The 27,860-nt window shown below is 36.3% G+C and overlaps 1 protein-coding gene across 1 annotated transcript in view; it reads right to left on the bottom strand.

Annotated features, from left to right (window-relative positions):
* The window catches only part of ITFG1 (integrin alpha FG-GAP repeat containing 1), a 296,091-nt gene that overhangs the window by 264,306 nt on the left and 3,925 nt on the right, over positions 1-27,860 (bottom strand). The window contains exons 2-6 of the mRNA XM_011952601.1: positions 26,614-26,686; positions 21,384-21,529; positions 20,131-20,188; positions 18,807-18,881; positions 1,777-1,871 (exon numbers count right to left, since the gene is read on the bottom strand). Of these exons, the coding sequence (XP_011807991.1) occupies positions 1,777-1,871; positions 18,807-18,881; positions 20,131-20,188; positions 21,384-21,471 (316 nt within the window). The 5' untranslated portion in view covers positions 21,472-21,529; positions 26,614-26,686. The remainder of the gene's footprint in view (positions 1-1,776; positions 1,872-18,806; positions 18,882-20,130; positions 20,189-21,383; positions 21,530-26,613; positions 26,687-27,860) is intronic.

Raw genomic sequence — 27,860 nt, 5'->3', positions numbered from 1 at the left:
AAAAAAAAAAAAAAAAGAAGTGAGCATGGCAGGTCCCTCTTTTAACAGAAAATTTAGCTAATTATACCTGCAGTAGAGTGATAGATTCAGTGTGTCACAATTTTGCAACTCCTATTGAAATAATGGGCCTGACAATAATCATTCATACCTCCTAACCATTAGAGAATACTGTAATGGATGATCTGTGCTGAGGAAAACTGAACCTACTGATCAATTTTAATATCACATAAGAGAGAGAACTTAAACTACATCACCTAATGAGCTCAAACATACAGCAACACCTAGGAAATATTCTTGATATTCCCACTCCCACCACCCACAAAAGAATTCTGATTCTGTGGCTGGGCGCAGCGGCTCATGCCTGTAATCCCAGCACTTTAGGAGGTCAAGGTGGGCGAACTGCCTGAGCTCAGGAGTTCTGAGACCAGCCTGGCCAACATGGTGAAACCCCATCTCTACTAAAATACAAAAAAATTAGCTGGGCACGGCAGCATGCACTTGTAGTCCCAGCTACTTGGGAGGTGGAGGTTGCAGTGAGTGGAGACAGTGCCATGGCACTATAGCTGGAGCAACAGAGCAAGACTCTGTCTCCAAATTTTTTAAATTCTGATACTAGGAACACAGTAACATGTAACATGTTAATTCCATTGGGATACAATATGAAAAATCCACACAACTGTACAGCACAGATGTGTATAGCACAGATGGTTTCTCTACTTCTGCAAGAACCTTGTTTAACTTCCTGATTTGATAAAAACATGTAGGAGAAAATCTGGGCATTTGAATAATGACTACATATTCAATGACATTAAGAAATTGTTGATTAGGTGTGGTGGCTCATGCTGGTACTCCCACCATTTTGGGAAGCCAAAGTGGGCAGATCGCTTGAGCCAAGGAGTTCAAGACCAGTCTAGGCAACATGGGGAAACTCCATCTCTACAAAAAATACAAAAATTAGCCAGGCATAATGGCACATGCTTGTAGTCCTAGATGGGTCTCGAGGCTGAGGTGGGAGGATAGTTTGAGCCTGGGAGGTAGAGGTTGCAGTGAGCTGTGATCGTATGCACCACTGTGCTCCAGCCTGGGGGACAGAGTGAGACTCTCTCAAAAAAAGAAATTATTGTTTAATTTTTTTAGGTTTCAAAATGATCTGGCAGTTTTAAATAAAAAAGTCTTCACAATTTGAGATACAGATGGAAATATTTAAAAATGAAATTATTTGTTTGGTGGTTAATTTAAAATTATCTTGGATAGGAGGAACTTGTAGGTGCATTTACAGGGGAAACAAGATTGGGCCATATAATAATTGTTGAAGCTAGGTGATGGTTAAATGGGCATATATTATGACATTCTGTCCAATTTTTTGTTTACAATTTTCCGTAATAACAAGTTTTAAAAGCCTGTGAAATTCTTCTTGTACATAAGCTAAAGATTTTTCTTATCGTTAAATTTGTAGCACATATTATTTTTTTAAATTTTAAGAAAAAAGGTAAAAAAATAGCAGGCAAAATGTGGTGAAATTATCATGAATTCATAAAAAGTAGAGAATTCAAATTCTGAGGCAGTTATTAACAAACAACCAAAACGACAATAGCTAAAGACTTATTTATTACAGTCAGTACTTTTTCCATGTTTCCAAATCACTGACTTTCTAACGTCCTTTTAACATTAATTTCAACATTTACTTCATTAGCAATTAAATACGAAGTGTAGAGTAAATAAAACCCCATACTTCTTTGGCAACTCAAAACAATTCCAGATTTATTTGCAACTCACCTGCTGTAAAATCTTCAGTCAGATCAATAAATGCATGAGAATGTGGAATTCGCATTTTACTTGTAGTGGTCAATGCTGGATGCCATGATAAATTCCTAAAAAAATAAAATAAAAATACTTTTCTTAAGGTAAACATCAAATGAGCATTATTTTAAAATAAAAATTTCTGCATGCAAAACACTTAAAAATTTATTTATTTTTATTGATACATTCAACATACCATACAAGTCATTTTCTTAAAGTGCCTTGAGTGGTTTTTAGTATGATCACAGTGTACAATCGTCACTACTATTTAACTCCCAAGCATTTTCATCACACCAAGAAAGAAACTGTGTACTCTATTTCCCCTCACTAGCAACCATAAATCTGCATTCTGTCTCTGTTCAGGACATTTCACATAAATGAAATCATAACAATATGTGGTCTTTTGTGTTTGGCTTCATTCAGTTAGAATAATGTTTTCAAGTTCATCCATGTTGAAACATGTGTCAGTGCCTCAGTTCTTTTTATGGTGGAATAATATTCCATTGTTTGGGTTTTTACATTTTGCTTATCCATTCATCTGAAGATTTGGCTTGTTTCCACTTTCTGGCTGCTACAAACATTAATGTACAAGTTTTGATGTGGACATATGTCTTCAATTCTTTTTGGAATATACCTAGGAGTGGAATTGTTGGGTCATAGAGGAATGTATGTTTAACTTTTTGAGGAATTGTTGAACTGTTTTTCCACTTCACCATCTTACATTTATACCCAACAATGTAGAATTCCAGTATCTCCAAATCCTGTCTTATTCTTGTCCATTTATTTTATTATAGCTATCCTAGAGGGTGTGATACAGTATTTCACTGTGGTTTGATTTATATTTTCCTGCTAGCTAATGATGCTGAACATGTTTGCTGTGGTTACAGGCCATCTGTATATATTCTCTGGAAAAATGTCTACTCAAATTATTTTTCCATTCTTAAATTGTGTATGTTATATATTGCTTTACTGCTATCCATCCCTCCCTCCTCCCTCCATCCATCCATTTTCAGAGACGGGGTCTTGCCTTTTTGCCCAGACTGGTCTTGATCTCCTGGCTTAAAGGGATCTTCCCTCCTTGGCCTCTCAAAGGGCTGGGATTACAAGACCATTGCCCTCGGTCCCTGTTGGTGCATTTTAAGAGTTCTTTATATAATCTGGACATTAGGCCTTTAGCCAGTATATGACTTGTCTCCTAGGCTGTGGGTTGTCTTTTTACTTTTTTTTTTTTTTTTTGAGACAGAGTCTCACTCTGTCACCCAGGTTGTAATGCAGGGGTGCGATTTCTGCTCACTGCAACTTCCGCCTCCGGAGTTCAAGCGATTCTCCTGTCTTAGCCACCCAAGTAGCTGGAATTACAGGCATGTACCACCATGCCTGGCTAATTTTTTGTATTTTTTTTTTTTTAGTAGAGACAGAGTTTCACCATGTTGGCCAGACTGGTCTTGAATTCTGGAGCTCAGGCAATTTGCCCGCCTCGGCCTCCCAAAGTGTTGGGATTACAGGCATGAGCCACCATGCCCGCACATCTTTTTACTTTCTTGATAGTACAAGTTCTTAATTTTGATTAAGTCCAATATATCAATTTTTCATCTTTTTGCTTGTTCTTTTGGTATCATATCAAGAATCCATTTCCCAATACAAGGCCATGAAAATTTACCTGTTTTCTTCTAAGAGTTTTATAGTTGTAGCAGTCATATTTATTATCTTTAACCTTTTTTTAAATGAATCAGAAAATAAATGATTAAGGTCATAGAAGGTTTTCTAATATTGTGGAAAATAATAATGATTCTCTTTTACAAATTTAATTCTAAAGTTTTGGACCATGTAGAAGAATAAATTTAAGCCCCTACTTCACATTACATACAAAATTTAACTCAGAATGGATGAAAGAACTAAAAGCATCTCTGGAAAACAGTTTGGCAGTTCTTCAAAAAGTTAAACACAGAATTACTATATCATCCTGCATTTCTACACTTAGCTATATATCCAAGATAATTAAAAATAAGTAAACAAATACTTGAAAAATGAATGCTCTTAGCAGTGCTATTCACAATAGCCCACAAGTGGAAATAACACAAATTCGCATCAGTGGATAAATGGATAAACAAAAATGTCATATATCTACACAACGGACTATTATTAAGCCTCAGAAAGGAATAAATTACCAATACAATACAGACAAGTACAAAATGGATGATCCTTAAAAACATACTATGTGAAAACAGGCAGAAACAAAAGGTCACGCATGGAGAATTCCATTTATGTGAAATATTCATAATAGTTAAATCTATAGAGACAGAAAGCAGATTTGTGGTTGTCAGGTGCTGAGAGAGAAAAGGGAGTGACTGCTTAATGCAGGGTTCCCTAACCCTTGGGCTGTGGACCACTACAGGTTCATGGCCTTTTAGGAACCATGCCACACAGCAGAAGGTGAACGGCAGGCAAGTGAGCATCACCTCATGAGCTCTGTCACCTGTCAGATCAGCGGTGGCATTGGATTCTCAAAGGACTGTGAACCCTATTGTGAAATGCGCATTCAAGGGATCTAGGTTGTGCGCTCCTTATGAGAATCTAACGCCTGATGATCTGAGGTGGAACAATTTTATCCCGAAACCACCCCTACCACCTGGCCTCCGACCCTGTCCATGGACAAACTGTCTTCCACGACACCAGTCCCTGGTGCCAAAAAGGTTGGGGACTGCTGGCTTAGTGGATACAGGGCTCCCTTTGGAGTGATAAATGGTATGGGATCCAGATAGAGCAGATGGTTGTACAAAATTGTAAATGTACTAAATGATACTAAATTGTACACTTTATAAATTATACAACTAGGAATTCTATGATAAATTTAAAGTTTCATGTTATGTGAATTTTATCTTACTAAGAAAAGCCCACAGCACAAAGTTTCCATTTATCTCTCATTTGATTACCATTAATATTAACATCTTATATAACCACAGTATAAATATCAAAACCAGAAGGTAACACTGGTAGTACCTCTATCAACTATAGAAGAAAGAGCAAGTTTAAATAAAGTCATTCCCCTATAATTTCTCACTAGGTAAGAATACTCCCATTTACCAAGGCTCTACTCAAATCAGCTTTCTCCAAAAGATCTTCTCTCTTCTCTTACTGTTTTCCTGCTACACCATTCCTTCCTAATAGCATTCTGGTTTGCATTAAAGTTACTTTAGGAACTTTCTCTTTGATGCTGTAAAGCTCCCCCAGAAACCCTGACTCATCAATATCTGTACCCACAATGCCTAACCAGGACCTGGCTCCCATGAAATGTCAGCGAATGCCGGCTAGACTGAACCTCAGTCTCAAGCAGCATTTCCGATTCTTCTCTACAGCAGTCAGAATTCACTACCATTTTCATAATAATATGTTCCAGTCCAATATGAAACCACAGATATGTCATCTCCATAGAGCAATTTAAGGCTATTTAAGTCCAAGTTAATTGTCAACGCAGTATCCAACTGACTGGATAGCAAACAAGGTTTATAACTGTGAATCTGGTTTTGATGTCTTTGGAAATCAGAAAGACACAATGGACTAATTTGTTCTTGGCAGGTGGAATCTGGGAAAAAGAATAAGCATTCATCAGGAGAAAATTTTCTCTACACAAAATGTGTTCTACAAACAGCAACCTCTTTCCAACAGCCTTCTACACATATTTTAGCACAAGCAGGGCTTAAACACACTTTAACCTAAATAAGATAGTAAAATCAAAACCAAGCAGTATTCATGTAAACTAATTTCATTATTTTAACCTGAACTCTATAATATAAAGTCATGGTAATAAGAAAATATTAAAATGAATTGAGAAATTGCATTTAGCATATGTTGTAAGGTAATTCATGCCAAGCAATGGATTTGATTATTCTTTCACCATATATAAGGTTAGAAATCTTTAAAATAGTTTCATTTATATCCAGTTTAATAATGACTGATTAACTTATTTTTAAGATAAGACCATTTATTCATCAGTTCAATAATTTCTAAGCATTAAAGTATTTTAAATTACTAACAAAATAATCAAACTCGGGTTAAAGATTCTCTGACAGAAAACTTTCCTAATGTTGCCATCAAATTCACGTTATAGGCCAAGAATGATTAAAAACAGACTTTTATAGAGCAAAGCTCAATGAGGTTGATCATGTGGCTCTGTCTCTAACTGGAGCAGTTATTGATCTCATTCCCTATAAAATTTTTAGTAGGCTTACTGTGAAATAAGGTATAGCTAGAATTTTGGAAAAACTCAACTACCTTGTGACATTTTTTCCTAGGAGCTATTTAACCAAATATTTATTTCAAAGGAAGACTCTAGAAAAGTGATAAATCGAAAGTCATAAAGGGACAGACCATCAGCCAAATTGAGCATAAAGATGTATTTTATTTGGCCCATATACTCCTTTAAGAATCTTGAATTCATTGCTATAACTTAAAAATAAAATCTGATTTCATATAAAAGTCTGCATTTCCAGCTTCTCTTGAAATATCAGAAATATCAGATGGTCTGGCAACCAACCGGCTTTGTTGAGACGGAGCTAGTGTCTAAAGACAACCCAAGTGTTCATTCTCCCAAATTGCTTCACTCACTCTGGTTTCCTTCCTGACTCCTGACAAATATGAATTTGTCACTCCTAACAATATATTAATTGCAATCTTGCCTTTTTGAACATTTAAAATCAACATTTAAGTTCTTCACAGTATTTTAAACTTTATACTTAGTGCCTATGCTTTGCTATTTTACAGTTACATGTCTTAAAAGGCTGCAGATGATCCTTAGAGTTTATTTTATTCGGTGTCTATTTACTGTTCTGATGTTTACCAAAGGTGTAGAGAAAATGAAAGAACAGTTGTTCGTTTCTGTGGTGCATTTTAAGATGAGTAAAAACTGAATATATATATATACACATACATACATATATAGCTGTCAGTAAGAGCTGAAGTGAAAAACTGAATATATATATATATAGTTGTCAATAAGAACTAAAGTGTTAATAGATTTATAGTAGAAAATAATATTCATTAATCCTTCTACCTTTGAAGTTGCTCTTTGGAACTGGCTAGCCACATTCAGAAAATGGAAACTGGACCCCTTCCTTACATCATATACAAAAATTAACTCGAGATGGATTAAAGACTTAAAATAGAAAACCCACAACTACAAAAATCCTAGAAGAAATCTAGGCAATACCACTCAGGACACAGACATGGGCAAATATTTCATGATGAAAACGCCAACAGCATTACAATGAAAGTAAAAATTGACAAAAGGGATCTAATTAAACTAAACAGTTTCTGCACAGCGAAAGAACCTATCATCAGAGTGAACTGACAGCCTACAGAATGGGAGAAAATTTTTGCAATCTATCCATGTGACAAAGTTCTAATATCCAGAGTCTATAGAACTTAAACAAATATACAAGGAAAAATACCCCATTCAAAAGTGGGCAAAGGACATGAACAGATACTTCTCAAAAAAAGACACTCCTGTGGCCAAAAAAACATGAAAAAAAAGCTCAACATCAGTGATCATTAGAGAAATGCAACTCAAAACCACAATGAGATACTATCTCATGCCAGTCAGAATGATGATTAATAAAAAGTCAAAAAACAACAGATTCTGGCAAGGTTATGGAGAAAAAGGAACACACTTTTACACTGTTGGTGGGAATATAAGTTAGTTCAATCACTGTAGAAGACAGTGTGGTGATTCCTTAAAGACTGAGAGGCAGAAATACCATTTGATCTACCAATCCCATTACTGGGTATACACCCAAAGGAATATAAATCATTCTATTATACAGATCCATGCACACATATGTTCCTTGCAGCACTATGCATGATAGCAAAGACATGGGATCAACCTAAATGCTTGTCAATGATAGACAGGATAAAGAAAAAGTGGTACATGTATACCACAGAATATGATGCAGCCATGAAAAGAATGAGATCATGTCCTTTGCAGGGACATGAATGTAGTGGGAAGCCATTATCCTCAGCAAACTGACACAGGAACAGAAAACCAAACACTGCATGTTCTCACTTATAAGTGGGAGCTGAATGATGAGAACACATGGACACATAGGGTGGGGGGAACAGCACAAACTGGGGCCTTTCAGAGGGAGGGGTTTGGAGGGAGAGCATCTGAAAGAATAGGTAAGGGATGCTGAGCTTAATACCTAGGTGATGAGATGATCTGTGCAGCAAATCACCATGGCACACATTTACCTGTGTAACAAACCTGCACATCTTGCACATGTATCCCTGAACTTAAAAGCTAAAGAAAAAGTTACTCTTTGTACAAATTATAGTTTTTCAGCAATAAAAAGCAGATACCATATTTTTCAAGCAACTGAATTCACATAAAGTATAACCTTTTCATATATGTGCCCAACACCATTTGAAAGCTAAGGTCAGAAAAAAAAACTGCTCTGATTACAAAAAAAGAGAAACAGAAGAAAAAGTGGGCCATTCTAAGCCATGTTGAGTGTATTCACTGACATTTCTTGACCTCTGTAGAAAATTCCAATTACTAGCTTTTGCCCCACAAGAAACAAAATTATGTCAAAGTGTTCTAATTTGTGGGCATCATCTCCCTTAATCTCAAAGAATAGCATTTGTCAAATGATGAATTTAAATGTAATTAATGCCAACTGTAGCTTTTGGTTGCCTACAGTAACTGTTCTTTGTATGACTGCTAATTTGCCCACTTTTGAATGACCAGCTTATATTGAATATCATTATTTAAGATAAAAAGCAGTTACTAGGAAATGGTTCTGGCATGAAGAAGAATTTACTTCTACAGGCTGCCTAGTTCTTTTAGTCCTGGGGTCTTCAAACATCTTTGCCCCAGATATGCTTCAAAATAATTTTGAAAAACCATATACCAGCTAACACATTAAATAATTTCTAAGAAAACAATCTAAATGTTTTCATCAGCACAAATAGCTGCAAAATAGGTAATATTTGAATCTATTAGAATTATTAAAATTTTAAAATAAAATTACTTTAAAAATGCATCCCGTAGAATATAAACATAACTGAATTGTCATCCATCCCCCATCATCCACAAAAGAATCCAAAACAAAACAAACACATGAAGGTCTTCTTGAATATTCAGAAATTGTACATCTTTCCCTTGTATCCTTAAACTTGTACTTCCATTCCATTTTTCTCAGAAAACTTTATCATGATGTAAAATGATTTTATATGTGAAGTCTTTTTAGTGATGGTTCTGGGATAATTTTCCAAAGAAAAAATATGTCTATGAACTGCTGTACAAAACAAAGTTTGCATTTAATTGGTTTTGTTCATGGATCTCAAGTGTTTAAAAAAACTCTCTTTGAAGTTGAATTATTTAAACTATTAGCATACAATTGATGAAAATACATATTATTACTGTGATAATTAAGCCAAAGGTAAAATTTTATTGGAAACACATTTTTAAGAGTGATGAATAAAGCTTTAAAATATATTAATTTATTTATCCTTAAAATAATATGCATTCTTGCTAGAATGAGACAGTTTCCAGGCATACAGCCTATTCTCACTTTTCGTTTTCATAGATGTAAACGCTAAGAAATCTTGCTCATATAAAAAGGCAGATTAGAATGAAAGGAGGTTTATTACAGCAAGGATTCTCAGTTTTTTGAACCTCTCTGTAGTCAAATATAAAAAATCACAGTTACTTATCAACAAAAATAACTTTCAGGGCTCTATCCATTAGGTCTTCTTCCTTTAAGCTGTTCAAAGCAAGCAGCTGGAAAGCCCTTGAGTTGTAAAAGGATGCATGATCCATTCATTAGACCCATTTACCTTCTCAGTTTTTGAGAAGTAAAACAAAAGCATTACATACGTTTATCAAATAACTATAAGCACTGTTAAAAAAATAACTATTAGCTATACCAATTACTCTTCATTTAGAGGCACCCCATTTAATCAAGTAAAAGTATGCTAATAAAGAGTTTGAGAAATCTTTTTATTGTATCTTTGCCAATAATATATGGCTTAATAAAGTATTTCTACATTATTGTATGCTTTAATACATTTTGATCAAAATATTCCTGGAAATGTAATAGTAAGAAAATATTCTTAGTTTTTTAGGCATGATGAACATGTTGTGATTATGTATTTTTGAAAACAAACCTTTAGCTGGGCACAGTGGCTGGCACCTGTAATCCCAACCTGAGCCTAGGGGTTCAAGACCAGCCTGAACAATATAGTGAGTTCCTATTTCCAACAACAATTTTAAAAAATTAGTCAGGCATGACAGCATGCATCTGTAGTCCTGGTTACTCAGGAGGCTGAGGCAGGAGGATTACTTGAGGCCAGGAGCTCAAAGCTGCAGTGAGCTATGATCCTACCACTGCACCTACAACCTGGGTGACAGAGACCCCCACCTCCAAAAAAAAAAAGAAAAAAAAATGCCTTATCTCTTAAGGACATATGTTGAAATATCTATAGATTCATAATGTCCAAGGTGTAAAAAAAGGAAAATGGAAGAAAAGGTGTGGATGAAAAAATAACTGGGTATGAGCTGGTAATTGCTGAAGCTGGGTGACAGGTACGTTCTATTAGAAGCATATTCACTATCTCATTCAGCTACCTTTCTATATGTTTGAAATGTTCCATAATAAAATGTAAGGAAAAAACAAAAACAAATTTAGAACTGCTGATCTATTTTATTCAATTTACAGAAAATGTGTGCCACATAACCCAATTAGCAAAGCCAGTACTTACTATAAAAGCTGTTTCCAAATGAAAGTTATTTTCTGCCAGAAAGAGTGTGACCTTGTTTTTTATTTTCAATTCAAATAAATGTGCTAATATGTGTTTCAAGGAATATTATAAAAACTGCTGAGAAATAACTCAATGTATGTATATTGTAGGACACATTGCTAAAAGCAGTCAAGATTACAATAACGTAAATCAGATAAAATTGATTTATCCACTTTTATAAAATAGGTTATAAAAATAAGATTGTAAAGCAACACGCTATTTCTCATTAATTAACTTACAGCAATGCAATATAATGCAGCTAGAATAATTTATGTTACAAGAAATATGATAAAAGATGTAATAGTTCTTCAGTAAATGTATGTGCATAGTCTACTCTGGGTCTGGCTTCTGGAGTACTTAGTGTATTAAAAAAAGAAGGCCGGGCGCAGTGGCTCAAGCCTGTAATCCCAGCACTTTGGGAGGCCGAGACGGGTGGATCACGAGGTCAGGAGATCGAGACCATCCTGGCTACGGTGAAACCCCGTCTCTACTAAAAAAAATACAAAAAACTAGCCGGGCAAGTGGCGGGCACCTGTAGTCCCAGCTACTCGGGAGGCTGAGGCAGGAGAATGGCTTAAACCCGGGAGGCGGAGCTTGCAGTGAGCTGAGATCCAGCCACTGCACTCCAGACTGAGCGACAGAGAAAGACTCTGTCTCAAAAAAAAAAAAAAAAGAAATAACACCATGTCTTTCTCATTTCTTCAAATGTAACAAACTTTTCCTATGAATTTAATAAAAGAAAAAGGTGGCCAGGAGCGGTGGCTCACACCTGTAATCCCAGCACTTTGGGAGGCTGACGTGGGCGGATCACAAGGTCAGGATATTGAGACCATCCTGGCTAACATGGTGAAACCCAGTCTCCACTAAAAATACAAAAAAGAAAATAAAATTACCTGGGTGTGGTGGTGGGCACCTGTAGTCCCAGTTACTGGGGAGGCTGAGGCAGGAGAATGGCATGAACCTGGGAGGCAGAGCTTACAGTGAGCCGAGATTGCGCCACTGCACTCCAGTCTGGGCGACAGAGCAAGACTCCGTCTCAAAATGGAAAAGAAAAAGGTATATACTGCAAAAAATTATTTGGCTCAGAAGCCAACATGTAAATTTATTTATTAGGCGATAGCATTATTACATTAACAGGATACAGAAAATAGTAAAAATAAAATTTCGTAAGATAAAATAAGATGCTCGACTTTAAATGGAATTTTCTTGATATGATATGATTTCTTGATATGATTTGGTATGCATTTATAGAAAAATGCATACCAAATATAAAACAAATTATGCAAAAGCTTTATCTACGAGTTTGACAGTCCTAGAGTATATTCCAGTCACATCTGCGACAATCATTGTCACCTTCCAAAATCACTTTGGCATGAAAGTTACCTTCTTTCCAATTAATGATGTGTCCTGGGATACAGTGCTAAGAACAGCTCTAAGATCTGCTTTTTGGAGTTTGGTTTTTCTTATGGATGCTCTCTTTTCTTTGCCCTCCCAAGGGTCTCTCTCAACAATAATGGAATTTTTGACAATACTAAAGTAATGAAATGGCAAAGTCATTAAAACAAAAGCTATCATACTACCACAACCCCACTCCAGTGCATCCGTATTCAGAATATATCAACGTGGAGGACCATGACGTCTGCTTTTGTATGCCAGCTTCATGTTAAGAGAAATGTACATTAAAAAAAAAGAAGAAGAAGAAAAACTGGAAGTTCTATTAGTTTGAGATATCTTAGTTAATCATGAGATTCCCCAGGCCGGGCGTGGTGGCTCATGCCTGTAATCCCAGGACTTTGGGAGAGCGAGACTCCGTCTCCAAAAAAAAAAAAAAAGATTTCCCCGTGTTTGATATCTGTGGGTTTTTACAACCCAGCAAATCACCATTAGTAAGATTTAGGAAATTTAAGGAAGATGGCATTCTCATGTGAAGGAGAAAGTTACAGTGAAAACAGGTACATTCTCGGGCACATCAATTTTATTTTACTTAATTTATTTATTTATTTTTTTTGAGACGGAGTCTCGCTCTGTCGCCCAGGCTGGAGTGCAGTGGCGCGATCTCGGCTCACTGCAAGCTCCGCCTCCCGGGTTTACGCCATTCTCCTGCCTCAGCCTCCCGAGTAGCTGGGACTACAGGCGCCCGCCATCTCGCCCGGCTAGTTTTTTGTATTTTTTACAGGATGGTCTCGATCTCCTGACCTCGTGATCCACCCGTCTCGGCCTCCCAAAGTGCTGGGATTACAGGCTTGAGGCACCGCGCCCGGCCGGGCACATCAATTTTAGCTAAGAACACCTATGAAGCCTGAGATTCTAGAAGTTGACATGCTTAAAATGATCTGTATTTCCATATTCCTTTGCAAGTCTTTAGTTATGGTAAAGTAAATAAACACAGGCTACTATGTTGTGTTTTCAAAGATTGTCACATTATTTCCCATCTCACATGCTCTTTCGCATTCAATTTTGCCATGCCTATATCAGGAGGTAGAGTCTATAATCTACTAACTCCACTGAATCTTAGCTAGTCTCATGACCTATTTTGACCAATAGAATATAAAAGAAATGACACTTGTTTAACTTCCAGGAATGGTCTTAAGAGACGCAGTTTCTGCCTACATTTCATGGAATGCTTCCTAAAAAGCATCCATTATGAAGTCCAAGCTAGCCATGGAGAGAGGGGGGAGGTCATATGAAGGAGCACCACCAAAGGCCCCCGGTGACTATGATAATGATGGTAATGATGGTACAAGAATGAAGGCAAAACACAGATTTTAGAACTTGGATGATCCAGATTCAATTCCCAGATTTAGCATTTATTTACACATTTGTGAGCTTGTGGTAGTCCCTTAAGCTTTGAATTAGACTCTTCAGTCACTGTTAGCCACACAAGCTATCTGTTGTAAGAAAGAAAAAAAAAGAGGCAACTGATGTTAAGTGCCAACCTCAGAGTTACTTAATAAACATTTAAAGAAACAACAAGAAGCTTGTTTGAGATACTTGTTGTCCTCTTCGCTCCCCATCCAACTCTGAGCCTCCAAAGGGACAGAAAAGCTGTACAAGTCCGTGGTGTGCCTCCTCTGCAAGATATACAGGAGAAGACTGGGAAAAGCATCACTAGAGAACAAAGTCACCCAGGTAAATTCCTCATGAATCACTCACTCTGGGCATCAATGAGAACCAAAAGGTGCGGTTCTGGATAAATCTTAAGGACTTTTCAGCAATAATGTCTCAGGTACATAAGAGAAAATATGAAGATTTCTTACATAAGAGGAAATATGAAGATTTCTTTCAGTCATGTTTTTATTATACTTTGCCCAATACTCCTACCTTCCTAGGGTGTGCAAAAGTAACATGACACCTAAGAGACAGCATTGACTCCTGAGACAGGCAAATACAGTGGAAGAACAGGAAGTCTGAAAAGAAGCATGCGTCCCACAGTTGAACGCACACCTACATTCGGGACTACTATGAAACTCACTCAGGAACTGGAACTCAGAGCTTAGACCTCCAGGGTAAAAAACAAGTATTTGCAAAGCATTTTCAACAGTGTATATACACTTTGAAAAAATGCAACTGGAATCTAATGAAAGAAGACTTAATCTACATTTTCAGAAATTATGATTCTGATTCATTTCACCCTAAATTGAAATGGTAATATATACTAATCTTACTCAAAAACTGCTATATACATGGCTTTTTAAACTATACTAGTTTTTTCTTTTTTTCTTTTTTTTTTGAGATAGGATCCAGGCTACAGTGCAGTGGTGCAATCAAAGCTCACTGCAGCCTCAACTTCCCTGGATCAACAATCTTCTCACTTTAGCCTCCCAAGCAGCTGGGACCACAAAAGCGCACCATCATGACGGATTAATTTTTTCTTTTTCTTTTTTGTATGTAGAGACAGGGTCTCCCTATGTTGCCCAGGCTGGTCTTGAACTCCTGGGCTCAGGTGATCCTCTTGCCTCATTCTCCCAAAGTGTTGGGATTACAGGCGTGAGTCACTGCCCCAGCCTATACTAGTTTCAACACATATACAAGTATTAACAGTAATGAAATAAAGCAAAATGGTTTCTCCCTGAACAAGGAAACAAAGTTTTAATATATGCCAATAAAAGGAAATGTTACTATCAATTTTTTTTGCACAGAAACTGTAACACTATACTTTTCTCAAAAGAAGCTGATCTTTCTGAATAATTACAAATATACTTCTAACAATTATTAAGATTTAACTAAAAGCAAGGTGAGTAAATTTTGATAACATCTTAAAACCATTTACTTAGAAACAAACAATTTCACTTAAATATAACACTACCAATCAGAACACAAAATAAAGCAGTATAAGTTGCCAGGAAACCTGAGGTAATTAATTTTTAAATTTTTATTTATTTATTATTTATGTATTTATTTATTGTTTTTGAGACAAAGTCTCACTCTGCTGTCACCCAGGCTGAAGTGCAGTGGTGTGATCTCGGCTCACTGCAACCTCTGCCTCCTGGGTTCAAGTCAAAATCTGAGGTAATTTAATTGACCCCCCCAACACATCTGGCGGGACTATAGGAAATAAAATTATAGACCCTTAAGAAATGAATATGCCACTTGAAATAACCACCACATAGGTCATCTGCTAAAAGTTTTTCACTATTTCTGCAGTTTAACTTTGAAAAGAAAAAAGGTCTGGGTGAGAAACACTGGGAAAAGAAATTAATGTATCTCTAATAGCACAGTTCTTTTAGGAAAAGAGAAAAGTTAGAAAACTGATGTAATGTATCCATAGAAATACTGATTAGAAAAAAATACCTCATCACTCAGATTTTAATAGATTCCTTTTAGCAACAGTATTAAAAATATGAATGTTGTATGGCATGAGAGGGAGGGAGGGTGCTGCCAGGGGAATTTGAAGAAAATATAAATCATCTCAAAGTTATCTTTTTTTGTTATGGGTATTAACGCTGATTACAAAGTCAAAAGCTGCCTTGAGTATTATTTGGTTTTATTTTGTGTTATAAATCTCATCATAATTTTCATATTCTTATGAAACAATAGATTTAAGTGATACAATATCATACTTCATTAAAACAAATATTTATAATATTTTCTGTAATGCATCAACAAACAAACAAAATCAACAGTAAAAATGAAGGGTGATTTAATAAATCAGTCATTGGTCATAACGTGAGAAAATATGAAAGGCTAAATGGAAAAATGGAGATTTATTTCTTCTGGATTGATAGTAGTTGACTACATTTAAATAGAGAATACAGCTTTTTTTTATAATGGAGGGGCAAAATCCACCCACACAACAATTAAAAATGATTGCTTTCAGTGCTACTTATACTACATTCAATATTTTCATGCGATCACTTGTGATGTAAACAGTGTACAGCAAAGTATATATCTGTCACATACCTACATTAATATCTCCAACTATACAACTTGGGCCTGACCCAGAATGTATATGAACTCAGTACGTGAGTCAGAAAATTTTGACAGACCAACATTATATTTGGTTTTGACTAAAATTACAGGTACAAGTGTTTACACTTCAACATTAAAAACAATATTCTGAATGAGTATCCAACATCAGTTTCCAATGTCCTCATAGAAAATGCTCATTAACAATGTCACATCACCGCAGAAGCGGTTGTGACACTTAATAGCTAGGTGTTATTTCTAAGTAATATGGCACATTATTACATTATTTCAAGTCATTATAAGTGAAGTTGAAGCTCAAACTAAAGTCTCACCTTTGACCATTTAACACACTTCAATTATCTCCTGAACCTCATTAGATGCAGTGAGTGCCCTTCCTGTTCCTGTTAGATAACCCCACTGTACCAATTATAAGGAATTCTTCTGCTCATCACCACTGCTATTTAGACTGATCATCTGCACCTTTAGTCCAGCCAAACTAGTTCTGCTATCTCAGATTTGCATGTCTGCACTAGGCCAGGTTATAGCAAGGGCTTTCTGCTATAATTCTACAGAAGCATTTCACACTCAATTTAAAGATCATTGCGTGCTTCTCAAACCAAAGTCCTGGTCAAATTCAATCAAAGATAATCTTGGGTTTGGCATACCCATAATGCATAATATTTAAGTTGTAAAAGGTAGATCTCTTGATAAATAAGATTAGGCTGCCAATCAAGATCACGTGAATAGCCCAAAATGTCAATGCTGATGACTTTTTCACTTATGCACCTATGCACGTATTTTATCTGTTGTTTATAAAACTGACATGGCTTAAATGTATTTTTCATATTTTAGTAACATATTAATGTTTGCTCCCACAGGGGCATATTCAGCTTTCTGTTGTCTGAACCATGATATTGTTAGACTACAATCATTCTAAACAATGCAAATTTCTGTCAGCTGAAATTTGAAATTCTTCAGACTGGCATCAGGACAAATCTTAGATGCAAACTTATCACTTAGATATGGTTAGCTACTATTGTTTTAATTTGTAACTGAGGTTCGAATGACAGATATCCTAAAATACCAGAGTATAATTACTGTAGTATATTGGACTGAATATAACATATAAAAAATAAAGTTGGACATGTCTTCAGGCATAATGTTTAAAATCTGAACTTGTTCATGAAGCAGAGAAAATCTAATATAGAATTTAGAACAAATAAAGAAGCTATGGCACTATCCCATAATATTCTAAATAGTTTTCTTGCAGATTAAGCAAAAAATCTGTACAGGTAATAGAAGTTTCATTAATACTTTGTGAATTATCAACAATAGCTGTTTCACTTTCAATTTCTAAAGGTCAAACTACGTCAGATTAAAGATATTCCAATTATTCCCCCGACTAAAGTGAAGTTACCATAAAATAAAACAGGCCAGAAGTCACCATCACATTCTCAATCACATGTCTGCCTTTGAAGAGAGGAAAAGAAAGGACAGGGTTTTCTGAGCAGTCCCCATTTGCTGTGGAAGGAGTGCAGAGGCGGAGGGGAGTGGCCTGCGTTTTCCCTGCACCCCACCTGCACTCAATTCCTATTGGATATGGCCACAAAAGCAAATCAGGACTTCCTTCCAATTTGTCTCTAAAGCAAGACTCTCTTCAAGGTATTTTTCAAAGTTTGGAGAAAAAACAGGTTTCTCATTCAGGATTCACAATAATTATTTCAAAGTTCACTATAACTAGCATCGAAGCACCCATATTCTTTATTAAAAATCTACAGAAAAAGTAATGGGGGATCTCCCAACCAGGCACTAACCAGGTCTGACCATGCTTAGCTTCCAAGATCAGAAGAGATTGGGCGCATTCAGGGTGGCATGGCAGTAGATCAGAAAAAGTAATAGGAAATGTGAACGTGTCTCTTCAGAATACCTTAAATTTTGACAATTTACTCCTCTGCATACCTATAAATCACATTTCAAAAATGCATCATAAAAACAAACTACTTCTATAAAACACAAAGAGAAAAGTCACTAGAGTTCCAAGTAGCTGGGAAAGACAGATTGACAAGGATGGTCCTTCGTACTTTCAGAAAGACAAAAAAGTAAATAAATGTGTTCTATACTCTTGAACTAAACTTTATCTTATCAGATACAGAAAAAAATTAACCAGGTTGAAGGTATCTTATGAAAAGTATCTTGCTATCATGAATTCTTGTGTTACGAGACCAGTTCTATTTAAATCCAGAGTAATTACAATGGATATCTTAGAATTGCAAGATTCCAGGCACTTTTCCCTAAGAATTGCACACTTAGGCAGTAAGAGAGGCCTAGCACACACACTGGTGAAGGATAATGTATACACTGACAAGTTTCCAGAGCTTAGAGGAGTGCTTACATTATTAGACCATTATTGACCGCTCACTGAACAAATGACAGAAAGAAACAAATCTTATCAATTAAAGTCTAGCAGCTAACATGACTAAGGTAGGGAGGGTCCACTCAAGACTGCGGGTATCCTCCCTATTTACGTGAAATCTATCCATTTCAAAAACATTTAATGAACCAATATGTAAATGGAGACCTGCAAAGTTTCAATCTCTAATTGTCAAAGAGATAAAAGGACTAAGCTGGCCCTTGGAAACCAGTTGCAGGCCAAATCCAAACTATTTGAGAAAGCTTATATATATAGACCAAATACTCATTTAAAAATCTTTAAAAACAAAGATATCCAATGAGCTATTTTTTCTCCAATGGTTAAAGTAGCAGCAATATATATGATTAATTACATAGTTAAAATCATATTTACTCACCCTCCTAATAGTATCTGTGGCTGGTTGGATTCATTTGTGATACCAAAAATATCAGGAATTAGATCACCATTGAAACTGAAAAAAATTAAAACAATAAGCAGCTATTTCATTAAATTCTTACTTCTAATTTAGCTTTAAAAGAAACAATAACTTTTGGGAAGTGTGGTAGACATTACAATGCTTGCCAGTATCTGGTGATAAGTAGTAAGTCAAATGTCAGCACAAGTGACATGTGTCACTTTTAGGCCAAAGTGTATAATTTCTGTTACCGGCCCCTCCAGCCATCTCCAGGCTTGCCATGGCAATGAGAAGACATTGTGATTCAGATGGACTAGCTACAAAGACAGTGGGGTCTCAGACGGCCTCACTCTAAGCAACAGCACAGAGCAGAGCCTGTTGTTGACCCACACTGGCCATATAGTAAGAGGAAGAAATAGATTCCTTTTGTGAGATTTTGGGTATGTCTGTAATCTTTGCATTATCTAGACTATCCTTCAATGATAAGGATATAGCACTAATTCCTAGAAACTTACTTCAGAATCATAAGCCAACTCATTTATTTAGATAGGCTTAGGAGAAAGAACCCAGAAAAATAATCCTAGTTGGTATAAAACTTCATACTGGCCATTGAATATTTTAACAACAATGAAAAAATACACAACTATGAAAGAAATCTAGCGGGGCACCATTAAGAATATTAATCCATGGATTTACAGTTCAGACTTCTAATGGCCACTGACACACTGTTGTATGGGTACAATTTCAATAACTGTAAGAAAGGCAGTACTGGAAACAAGAATGTGGCCAAACTTTGCTCTAGTCCCAGGAATGATCTCGACCTCTACCAAAATACGCTGTCAGAAATTTGTAAATCCAAATTTACATCAGTTATTTAAATCAATTATCCTGGTACATGAGTCTATACTGAGAATATAAATAGTAACACAAAGGAAGAGTTATAAAAAGAACAAAAATTTCTCCTTAATATAGGAATCTTTCTAACTTTCTAGAGGAAATTGTATCCTACATACTAAACATAACAGTTATACTCAAAAACAGCTATCTTAATTCTTTCAGTAATGACAGCATAGATCCATCATGGACATACTTGAAGCTACTGAAACAAAAACACAAATCTCTTCTTTCCAAAAGAATTTCATTTTCCTTTGTCTTATCTGATAGCAAATAAATACAATATAATCAAAGGTACAGGCCTCTGAGTGAATTTAGTGTTTATATTACTAAGCAAAGTAGCTTCCTATGTGAAGATTTTATTTTATGTTTAAGTTTAAAATCATTTCAAAGGAAGCAAGCACATACTTACTCCATAATTAGCGGCTCATCTTGAAAAGTCCTATTGAGTATGGTCATATTGTTAGGATCTGCAAAAAGATATATAGCAGGCATTTTATATTACTTTTGATATCTACACTTATGAAAAAATATTCTTCTACTCTTCTCAAGATTTATCTCTAATTTATTCCAACTATTATTATTAAAGAGATACTATAAATCTAGTTCAAATGAACAAGCTTGCAAAGACAAAATACTGGGAAAGTACATTCTACAGTGAAGACTAGCATTACAATAACTTCCTTTTGAGGTACGCATCTAAATATTTGCTAGCTGAGTCTTTGTCTTTACACAATTTAGTACTAGAGAGGCTGACAATTAACAAGGATTTTCTGTAAAGAAGGCCATATATGCAAAACTTCCTGGCTCTAAAATGTACATGCTTATATACAAGCTTTGTACATGGTACTCCTTCTGGAAATATTTATTGACTTAATGAATATCATGTATTGAGGTTACTGTTTACGTTCACAAATGGTGCAGACAACACGACTGAAATTTGACTCCATGAACAAAGTTGCCTATGTAGGTATAACTAATTGGCTTTTCAGATATGGCTTGATGATTTGTGACTAGGGAAGGTAGACTGACTCTCAAACTATACTTCAACTTTTTTGTGCTTTCCTGTGCTGAGGAGACTAGAAACCAAAAATAGCATTTTCCAGATATCGTTGCATCTGAGATGCTGAATAAAAATTAAGCCTTGCCAATCAGATACACTGTGAGTCTTAAAGGCATGAATGAGGCAAAGACTGTTTCTCTGCTATTTCTCTCTGTGTCTGCTCACTGAATTTGGGAGTATCAAGAGACCAGGTGCAGCATTCATTTTGCTAGGAGAATCACTGCAGGCACAGCAAGCATCATTCTGGCAGCAGTTGTGTAACTAGCCACTTCTGATAGTGGAAAGAGGCAGAAGCTTTTCTGATGATACTGGGATTGCTCCTGAAAGCTTATTCTTTAGCCATCCCAATAATTCTGTGAGCCATTAAAACCCTTTAATAAATCTCTGTCCTCTTTAAGCTAGTAAGAGTGAAGTTTGTTAGTAGAAGTGACCCCTGCCCAGTTCAGGGTTGAAAAAGAAAAATCAGGAAATAAACTTTGAAAAAGGTTTTTACAATTATTGACACCCAAGAACAGTATTTTTGAACTGACTTCAGAACAATATTTTGTTACATTTACCTTCATATTCAATGATAAATATTAAAAATTTTAAAACAAATTCACCTAAAGTTTGATTTTGTCCCCAGAAGATAACAGCTCCTAATTCACTCTTGGCATAATTTTTAGGAAGATATGTCAGAAGGACATCCATTTGAGAATCTCCATCATAATCCCCAGGGACTACACTTGTTATCAATGCACTGTGATTCCTAAAAGAAACAAGCATTTACAAATATCAGACAAGTTGTAATGGAAAAGGACAACTCTGTATTTCTACCATAAAAAAAAATTTTCAAAGAAAAACTTGGCTGGGCGCGGTGGCTCACGCCTGTAATCCCAGCTCTCGGGGAGGCAGAGGCAGGACGATAGCTTGAGCCCAGGAGTTCGAGACCTGCCTGAGTAATATAGCGAGACCCCGTTCTCCACAAAAAGGAAAAAAAAAAAAAATGAAAAACTTAAAACTTCACATAACTGACCGATTGCCTTCTCTTTCCTATCTTTTCACCCCAGATGTATTTAGACCTCTTTGGTCTACAAAAGAGTTCAGAATGAATGCAGAATAGTCTCAAGAAACAAGAGAAATCTGAAATATGTCAAGAGAAAACGTGTTTATTATGTTCAAGCAATGGCTAGTATAGTCCTTCTATATAGTTCCTTTGTCAAGGACACCAAGACATTCGGATGGTGTTTCTAACAACTGGAGGCTCATAATAATTGCTCAAGCAGTAAGCAATATCACTGGGATTTTTTCAATTAAAAGATATTACTTATAAAATATTTAGTTTGGATTTTAACATAAATTCAAAATTTATAGTAAAAATTTAAAAATCATTTTATTTCTGAAAGCTAGTAAATTAAGAATGGAATTTTTTTTCTTCCAAACTTGGCAATCAATACAGCATCCAAACATATATATCTAATTTTATATGCATATTTTTATTTTTTCCCTTGTCATGGGTATTGATATATTTTTATTAACAAAATAATTCTAAAATTATTTATATGAATCTTGAAAACTTAACATCCGGCAGTCTTGTTGTCTGAGTGACCCAAGCAAAAAGTAGGCCTTAAATTCATTTTATATTTAATACTACTCAGATCAAATAGCAAGACAACACATTTCCAAGTAGACTATAGATAAATACTTTCTTAAAGCATCAATGGCAGTCCTTTCACCCTCTTACTCAGCAAAGTAAGAACCAAGTGGTGCATTTCTGGAAAGTCTCAGGAATTAAGGATTTAAGTTACAGTAACAGGTAAGGTTTTGGCCTTAAGCTAAACACAGGAGTTAACCAAAAGTCTACAAAAGGAACAATTTAACACTCGCCCACAGCTCTACCTATTTCTAGAATGTTAGTCCATCAAGAACATACATGCAGGGCAAAAGATAGTAGACAAGTCCCACTAGGCAATGCATTTCCAATTATTTCTTTAGGACCTTACTTGGAAATATGAGTAGACACCTGCCTTTTGCCTTCTGAAGAAAACTTTTGACTATTAAAGAGAGCTAAAACAAATAGCAATAAGGAACCTGAAGAAAACAGAGCTAATACAACAAAAGAAAACTTCAAAATTACACTTTAGAAAAGACAAAAAAGTATATATATATAAAGAAAAACAGTATGCTAAAAGACATCATAAGAATGATTGTAAAACATCAGTAAGAAAACAAAACAAAACAAAAAACCTCAGAAATTAAAAACGTGACACCTGGCTGGGTGTGGTGGTTCACGCCTGTAATTCCAACACTTTGGGAGGTGGAGGTGGACGGATCACTTGAGGTCAGGAATTTGAGAACAGCCTGGCCAACATGGTGAAACCCCATCGCTATTAAAAATACAAAAAGTAGCAGGCATGGTGGTGTGCATCTCTAATCCCAGCTACTTGGGAGGCTGAGGCAGGAGAATCGCTTGAACCCAGGAGGTGGAGGTTGCAGTGAGATTGGGCCACTGCACTCTATCTAGCCTGGGCAACAGAATGAGACTCCATGTCAAAAAAAAAAAAAGGACTTAGAATTTAGAAGAGAAAGTTGAGAAAACCTCCTGCAAAGGAAAATAAAACAAAACAAAACAAAATGATAAAAATAAGAAACAGATAAGATAAAGGAACAAAGGATGAACCCAGGAAGACTAATAATCAATTGATAGGCATTCCTAAAAGAGACAAACAAAAAAATTTTTCAAATAAATATTTAATAATGCAAGAGTTTCAAAATGCCCCCAAGGATAGAGGTCTCTAGCTTGAAAGGGCCCACATAATGCCTAGCATAAGAAGTAAAGAATAATCATTCCTGTAATTGCAGCACTTTGGGAGGCGAAGGTGGGAGGACAGCTCCAGCCCAGGATTATGTGGTTACAGTGAGCTATGATCATGTGACTGCACTCCTTTGTCACCTGAGTGACAGAGAAAGACCCTGTCTTTATCAAAAAAGAAAAATCTATACCAAAGCACATCATCATGATATCAGAAGAAAATGGAAAAAGAAGAGATTCCAATAGCTTCCAAAATTAAAACAATTTACATTTAAAAGATTAGGAGAAATAATAGGATTGAATTTTAAAACAGCAACCCATGAAGCTAGAACACAATAAGCTAACTACAGTGTTAAGAGCGGGTAGAGGCTGGGCGTGGTGGCTCAAGCCTGTAATTCTAGCACTCTGGGAGGCCGTGGCGGGTAGATCGCCTGAGCTCAGGAGTTTGAGACCAGCCCGGGCAACACGGTGAAACCCCGTCTCTACTAAAATACAAAAAAATTAGCCAGGCATGGCACTGTGCATCTGTAGTCCCAGCTACTCAGGAGGCTGAGGCAGGAGAATTGCTAGAACCAGGGAGGCAGAGGTTGCAGTGAGCTGAGATCGCACCACTGCACTCCAGCCTGGGAGACAGAGCGAGACGCCATCTCTAAAAAAAATAAAAAAAAAAAAGTGGGTAGAAAAAGGTTTTAGACATAACAGGACTTATCATGCATCCTTTCTCAGGAATTTCCTGGAGGACACACCCACGTGAAGTAAACGAGGAAATTTCTTTTTTTAAATGGGGAAATTCCCCATATAGTAAGTCTGCAAAAGGCCTGGAGAATGAATCCAGACTGGACAGCAATGCAGAGGATCCAATGGGAAAAAGAAAAATGCATGATAGGTATATGGCAGATATGACAGAATATCTGCAAATAAATTAAGGATATGTACATAGGAAACTATGCAATCTATTTTTTAAAAAGCAATCATTTATTCCAGCAGGGCAAGCTGCACAAAAAATTAAATACTATCCCAGCACGCTGGGAGGCCAAGGTGGGTGGATCACCTGGTCAGGAGTTTGAGACCAGCCTGGCCAACATGGTGATATCCAGTCTTTACTAAAAATACAAAAAATTAACCAGGAATGGTGGTGGGCACCTGCAATCCCAGCTACTTGGGAGACTGAGGCGGGAGAATCACTTGAACCTGGGAGGTGAAGGTTGCAGTGAGCTGAGATGATGCCACTGCACTCCAGCCAGGGCAACAGAGTGAGACTCCATCTCAGAAAAAAAAAAAAAAAATACTGTACATTACTTGGTTTTGAAGGACATAGACACTACATGGTTAAAATGTAAACAATGATTACTGATTAAACAAAAAATTATGATTTAACTACACTGGGACAATGTAGATAAATTATGTTAATAAAAAACAAGAAATGAATAACAATGATAATTCAAGAAATTAGTGTAAAATTTTATTTTAAAATATGGTAATAAACACTAGAAGAATCAGCTACAGGTTTTAAAAGTGGTTGCATCTGAGAGAGAAATAGGGGTGTGGGGGAGTATAAGGGTGAAGAACAGATTATTTTTCCTTTGAAAAATATTCTAAATTAAAACACAAACAAGAGTTTCTAAATTTTGAAAGTACATTGCATTCATTAAAAATTTAATTGGAATATTTAACTTATCAGAACACATGCCATTTACATCCTTTAAATTTCCTTAATTTCTAATCAGAAAAAAAATCACCTCTATGCAGTTAGTCCACTTCTCATATACACTCATCAACTTCAGTTTCTTCCCCACTCCAAGCATGCTGACATTCACTACCTAGGAACACTTCTCAAGGGAAATAAGTTCCTGTTTATCCATTTATAACTTTCCCCCAAAGTTCTTGTTCAAGGCCTTTTTTTTTTTTAACATGAGTTTGAGTTTACTTAAAATACTGTAGAGTCTGAGAACTAATTAGTCCACACAGGGATTTTTAAAAACAGTTTCCTAAGTAGTCTTGTAATCTTCTACAAACCAATTCATTCTGGACCTAGTTTACAAGGAAATCAATTCAAAATATTGTTTTCATCATCTCTCCTTTGCACAAAGACCTGATGATTCCCCTCTTCTAATGGGACTGTGTTCAAAGTCTTTTTGCTATTTCTGAAGGCTACCAGTCTCATGAAAGCTTCTTATCTCATGTTCTTAGTCCTTAACTCCCTGAAGTGTACCTTCCACTTTTGTCAGGCAGATCTTTCTACCTCCTATTCACAACGTGCTGTTCTTACTTTTATCTCTTATAAATGCTCTGTCCCCAAAGTTGAACGTCTTCATCTAACTTTTTACTTATACCAAGGTCAAGCTCAACTTCCACGCCTCTGGAAGCTGCCCCTTTGGCCTGCACTGACCCATCTCTTCTTGCTTGAATTCAGACTGTCACAAATGCTTGCTCCAAATGTAGTTTGTAGTTTCAAAACTGTGTTGGGTCACTATCATGGAGGTAGAGGTGTGGAAGTGGTCACTGTTCCATGCAATGCCAACCACAGAAAAGAAAAATAACTATTCCTTGAACATTTAAAAGATTCAGATAATCAAACTTGAATTCCTTCCAAGTCAACCTTAAAAACTCACCATCTATTAGTCAATTAAACAAAAAAAATTAGAACACTGACTTTTTCCCCACTGCAAAATAGGCCATTCTTCCACAAAACACAACACATGGCTAACACAATGAGACTACTGTGAGTGACTGCTCCCTCAAGATGAGGCACACAACGAGACACATTCAAGAAGGGGTATAAGATTGCAAGGAAATAAAGGGTGTTTATATAGAAACAAACCTGGATCCACTCAAATTTATTTCTTTAAAGTCATTTTTAAACTTTGGTATTTTCGCTATTTTTCCGAAAAAATCACTTCCTACTCATATCTCACATCTAGTGGTTTTGCATCCCAACACTACAGGTAAGGCTGACTTTAAAGACAATCCAATCAGCTACGGCATATCCATTATTACATTAATGACTAATGTTTTATCAAAATAATCATATTTGTACTTACTTGAAAGATACCGTTACTTTAGGTTTAAAATAGGGTGCATTCTGGTCTGCCAAAAAGATGATTAAGTCATTTCCTAAAGGAAACAAATATATGATATTAGAAAAATGTTTCTTGGTAAGATATCCCATCAGTGGTTACAAGAAGGTTTCTGGGCACTGTTTTCAACAAGAAAACTTTTATTCTACTCCAGTTCATCTGCCCTCTCAAGGATAGTTCCACTCGTCCAATGGAGAGGCCTAACATTGTATCACAAGTTCAATGTTCAAAGTAGCAGAGGAATAGAAAGGATGAACATGGGAAAGAGCAGCTGATCAAGAGAAACTGAAGCCAGTGGATTCTGCAAGGAGTCAGATTGGTTGACTTAAAAGAACCATATAAAGAAGATGCCTTATAACTATACTACATGTCAAGACTTGTCTTCCCCGAATCTAGCAATGCTGCCCCTTGTAAGGCTGTTTGGTTCATTACACAGATGCATCACACCAAGGATGCAGGGACTCCCATTGTAGATATCTGACAAGAGCATAATTAAGCATGTGAGCGTAAAACCCTGAATCCTCCAAGACCCTCCTCCTATTGGGCCATCCTCTAGAGGCTGACACATTCTTGGAGCTCAACTAGCATTCATTGAGACAGACTTTTGGAATTGTTTAATCAAACACAGGCCATCTTTAAAGTCAAGGCTACTCTCTATATCCAGTTTGGACAGAGTGGCAACAAGTTTGGCAGTACATTGCAAAATGAGGAGTCAAAAAGATTGGGAAAATATTCAGGGTCCATAAGAGGCTCCTGCATCCTGGCAAGGGCCCCAAGAAGTTTGGTTCATGATCCTGTCAGACAAGCTCTGAGTAGCTCTTCCTTCCTGCCTTCCTTCGTGGCATTGATCTTTAAGCAGCACCTGCTTCTGTAGGTACTCAAGAACGCTAAGACCCCCTAATGCCCACTGTCAGCATTAAGATTTATAAAAAAGTTAGTTTAATGATGGTCAAAGCAAATAATTTCCAAGAACAAGTTAGCAAAGAAAGTAGAGATTTGGAACACTAAAGTGATGACCAAGGTGAGGAAAGTGTACACGAAAGAACAGGCAGCTCAAGAGAGAAATTTCTGTCGTTTGAGGCTGCTTTCCCAAGGAGGCACTGGTTTTATCAGTGGTCCCTGCAAAATGCTTGTGTGAGCTGTTCAGTGTTTACGCCCTTGGAAGGGTACATTTGCTTCAAAGAAAGCTGTGGCCTTGACAAGGCGGGGGG

This window comes from Colobus angolensis, unplaced genomic scaffold, assembly GCF_000951035.1.
Source record: "Colobus angolensis palliatus isolate OR3802 unplaced genomic scaffold, Cang.pa_1.0 Scaffold343, whole genome shotgun sequence".
Taxonomy (NCBI): domain Eukaryota; kingdom Metazoa; phylum Chordata; class Mammalia; order Primates; family Cercopithecidae; genus Colobus; species Colobus angolensis.
This window is presented reverse-complemented; position numbering and strand designations above follow the sequence as displayed.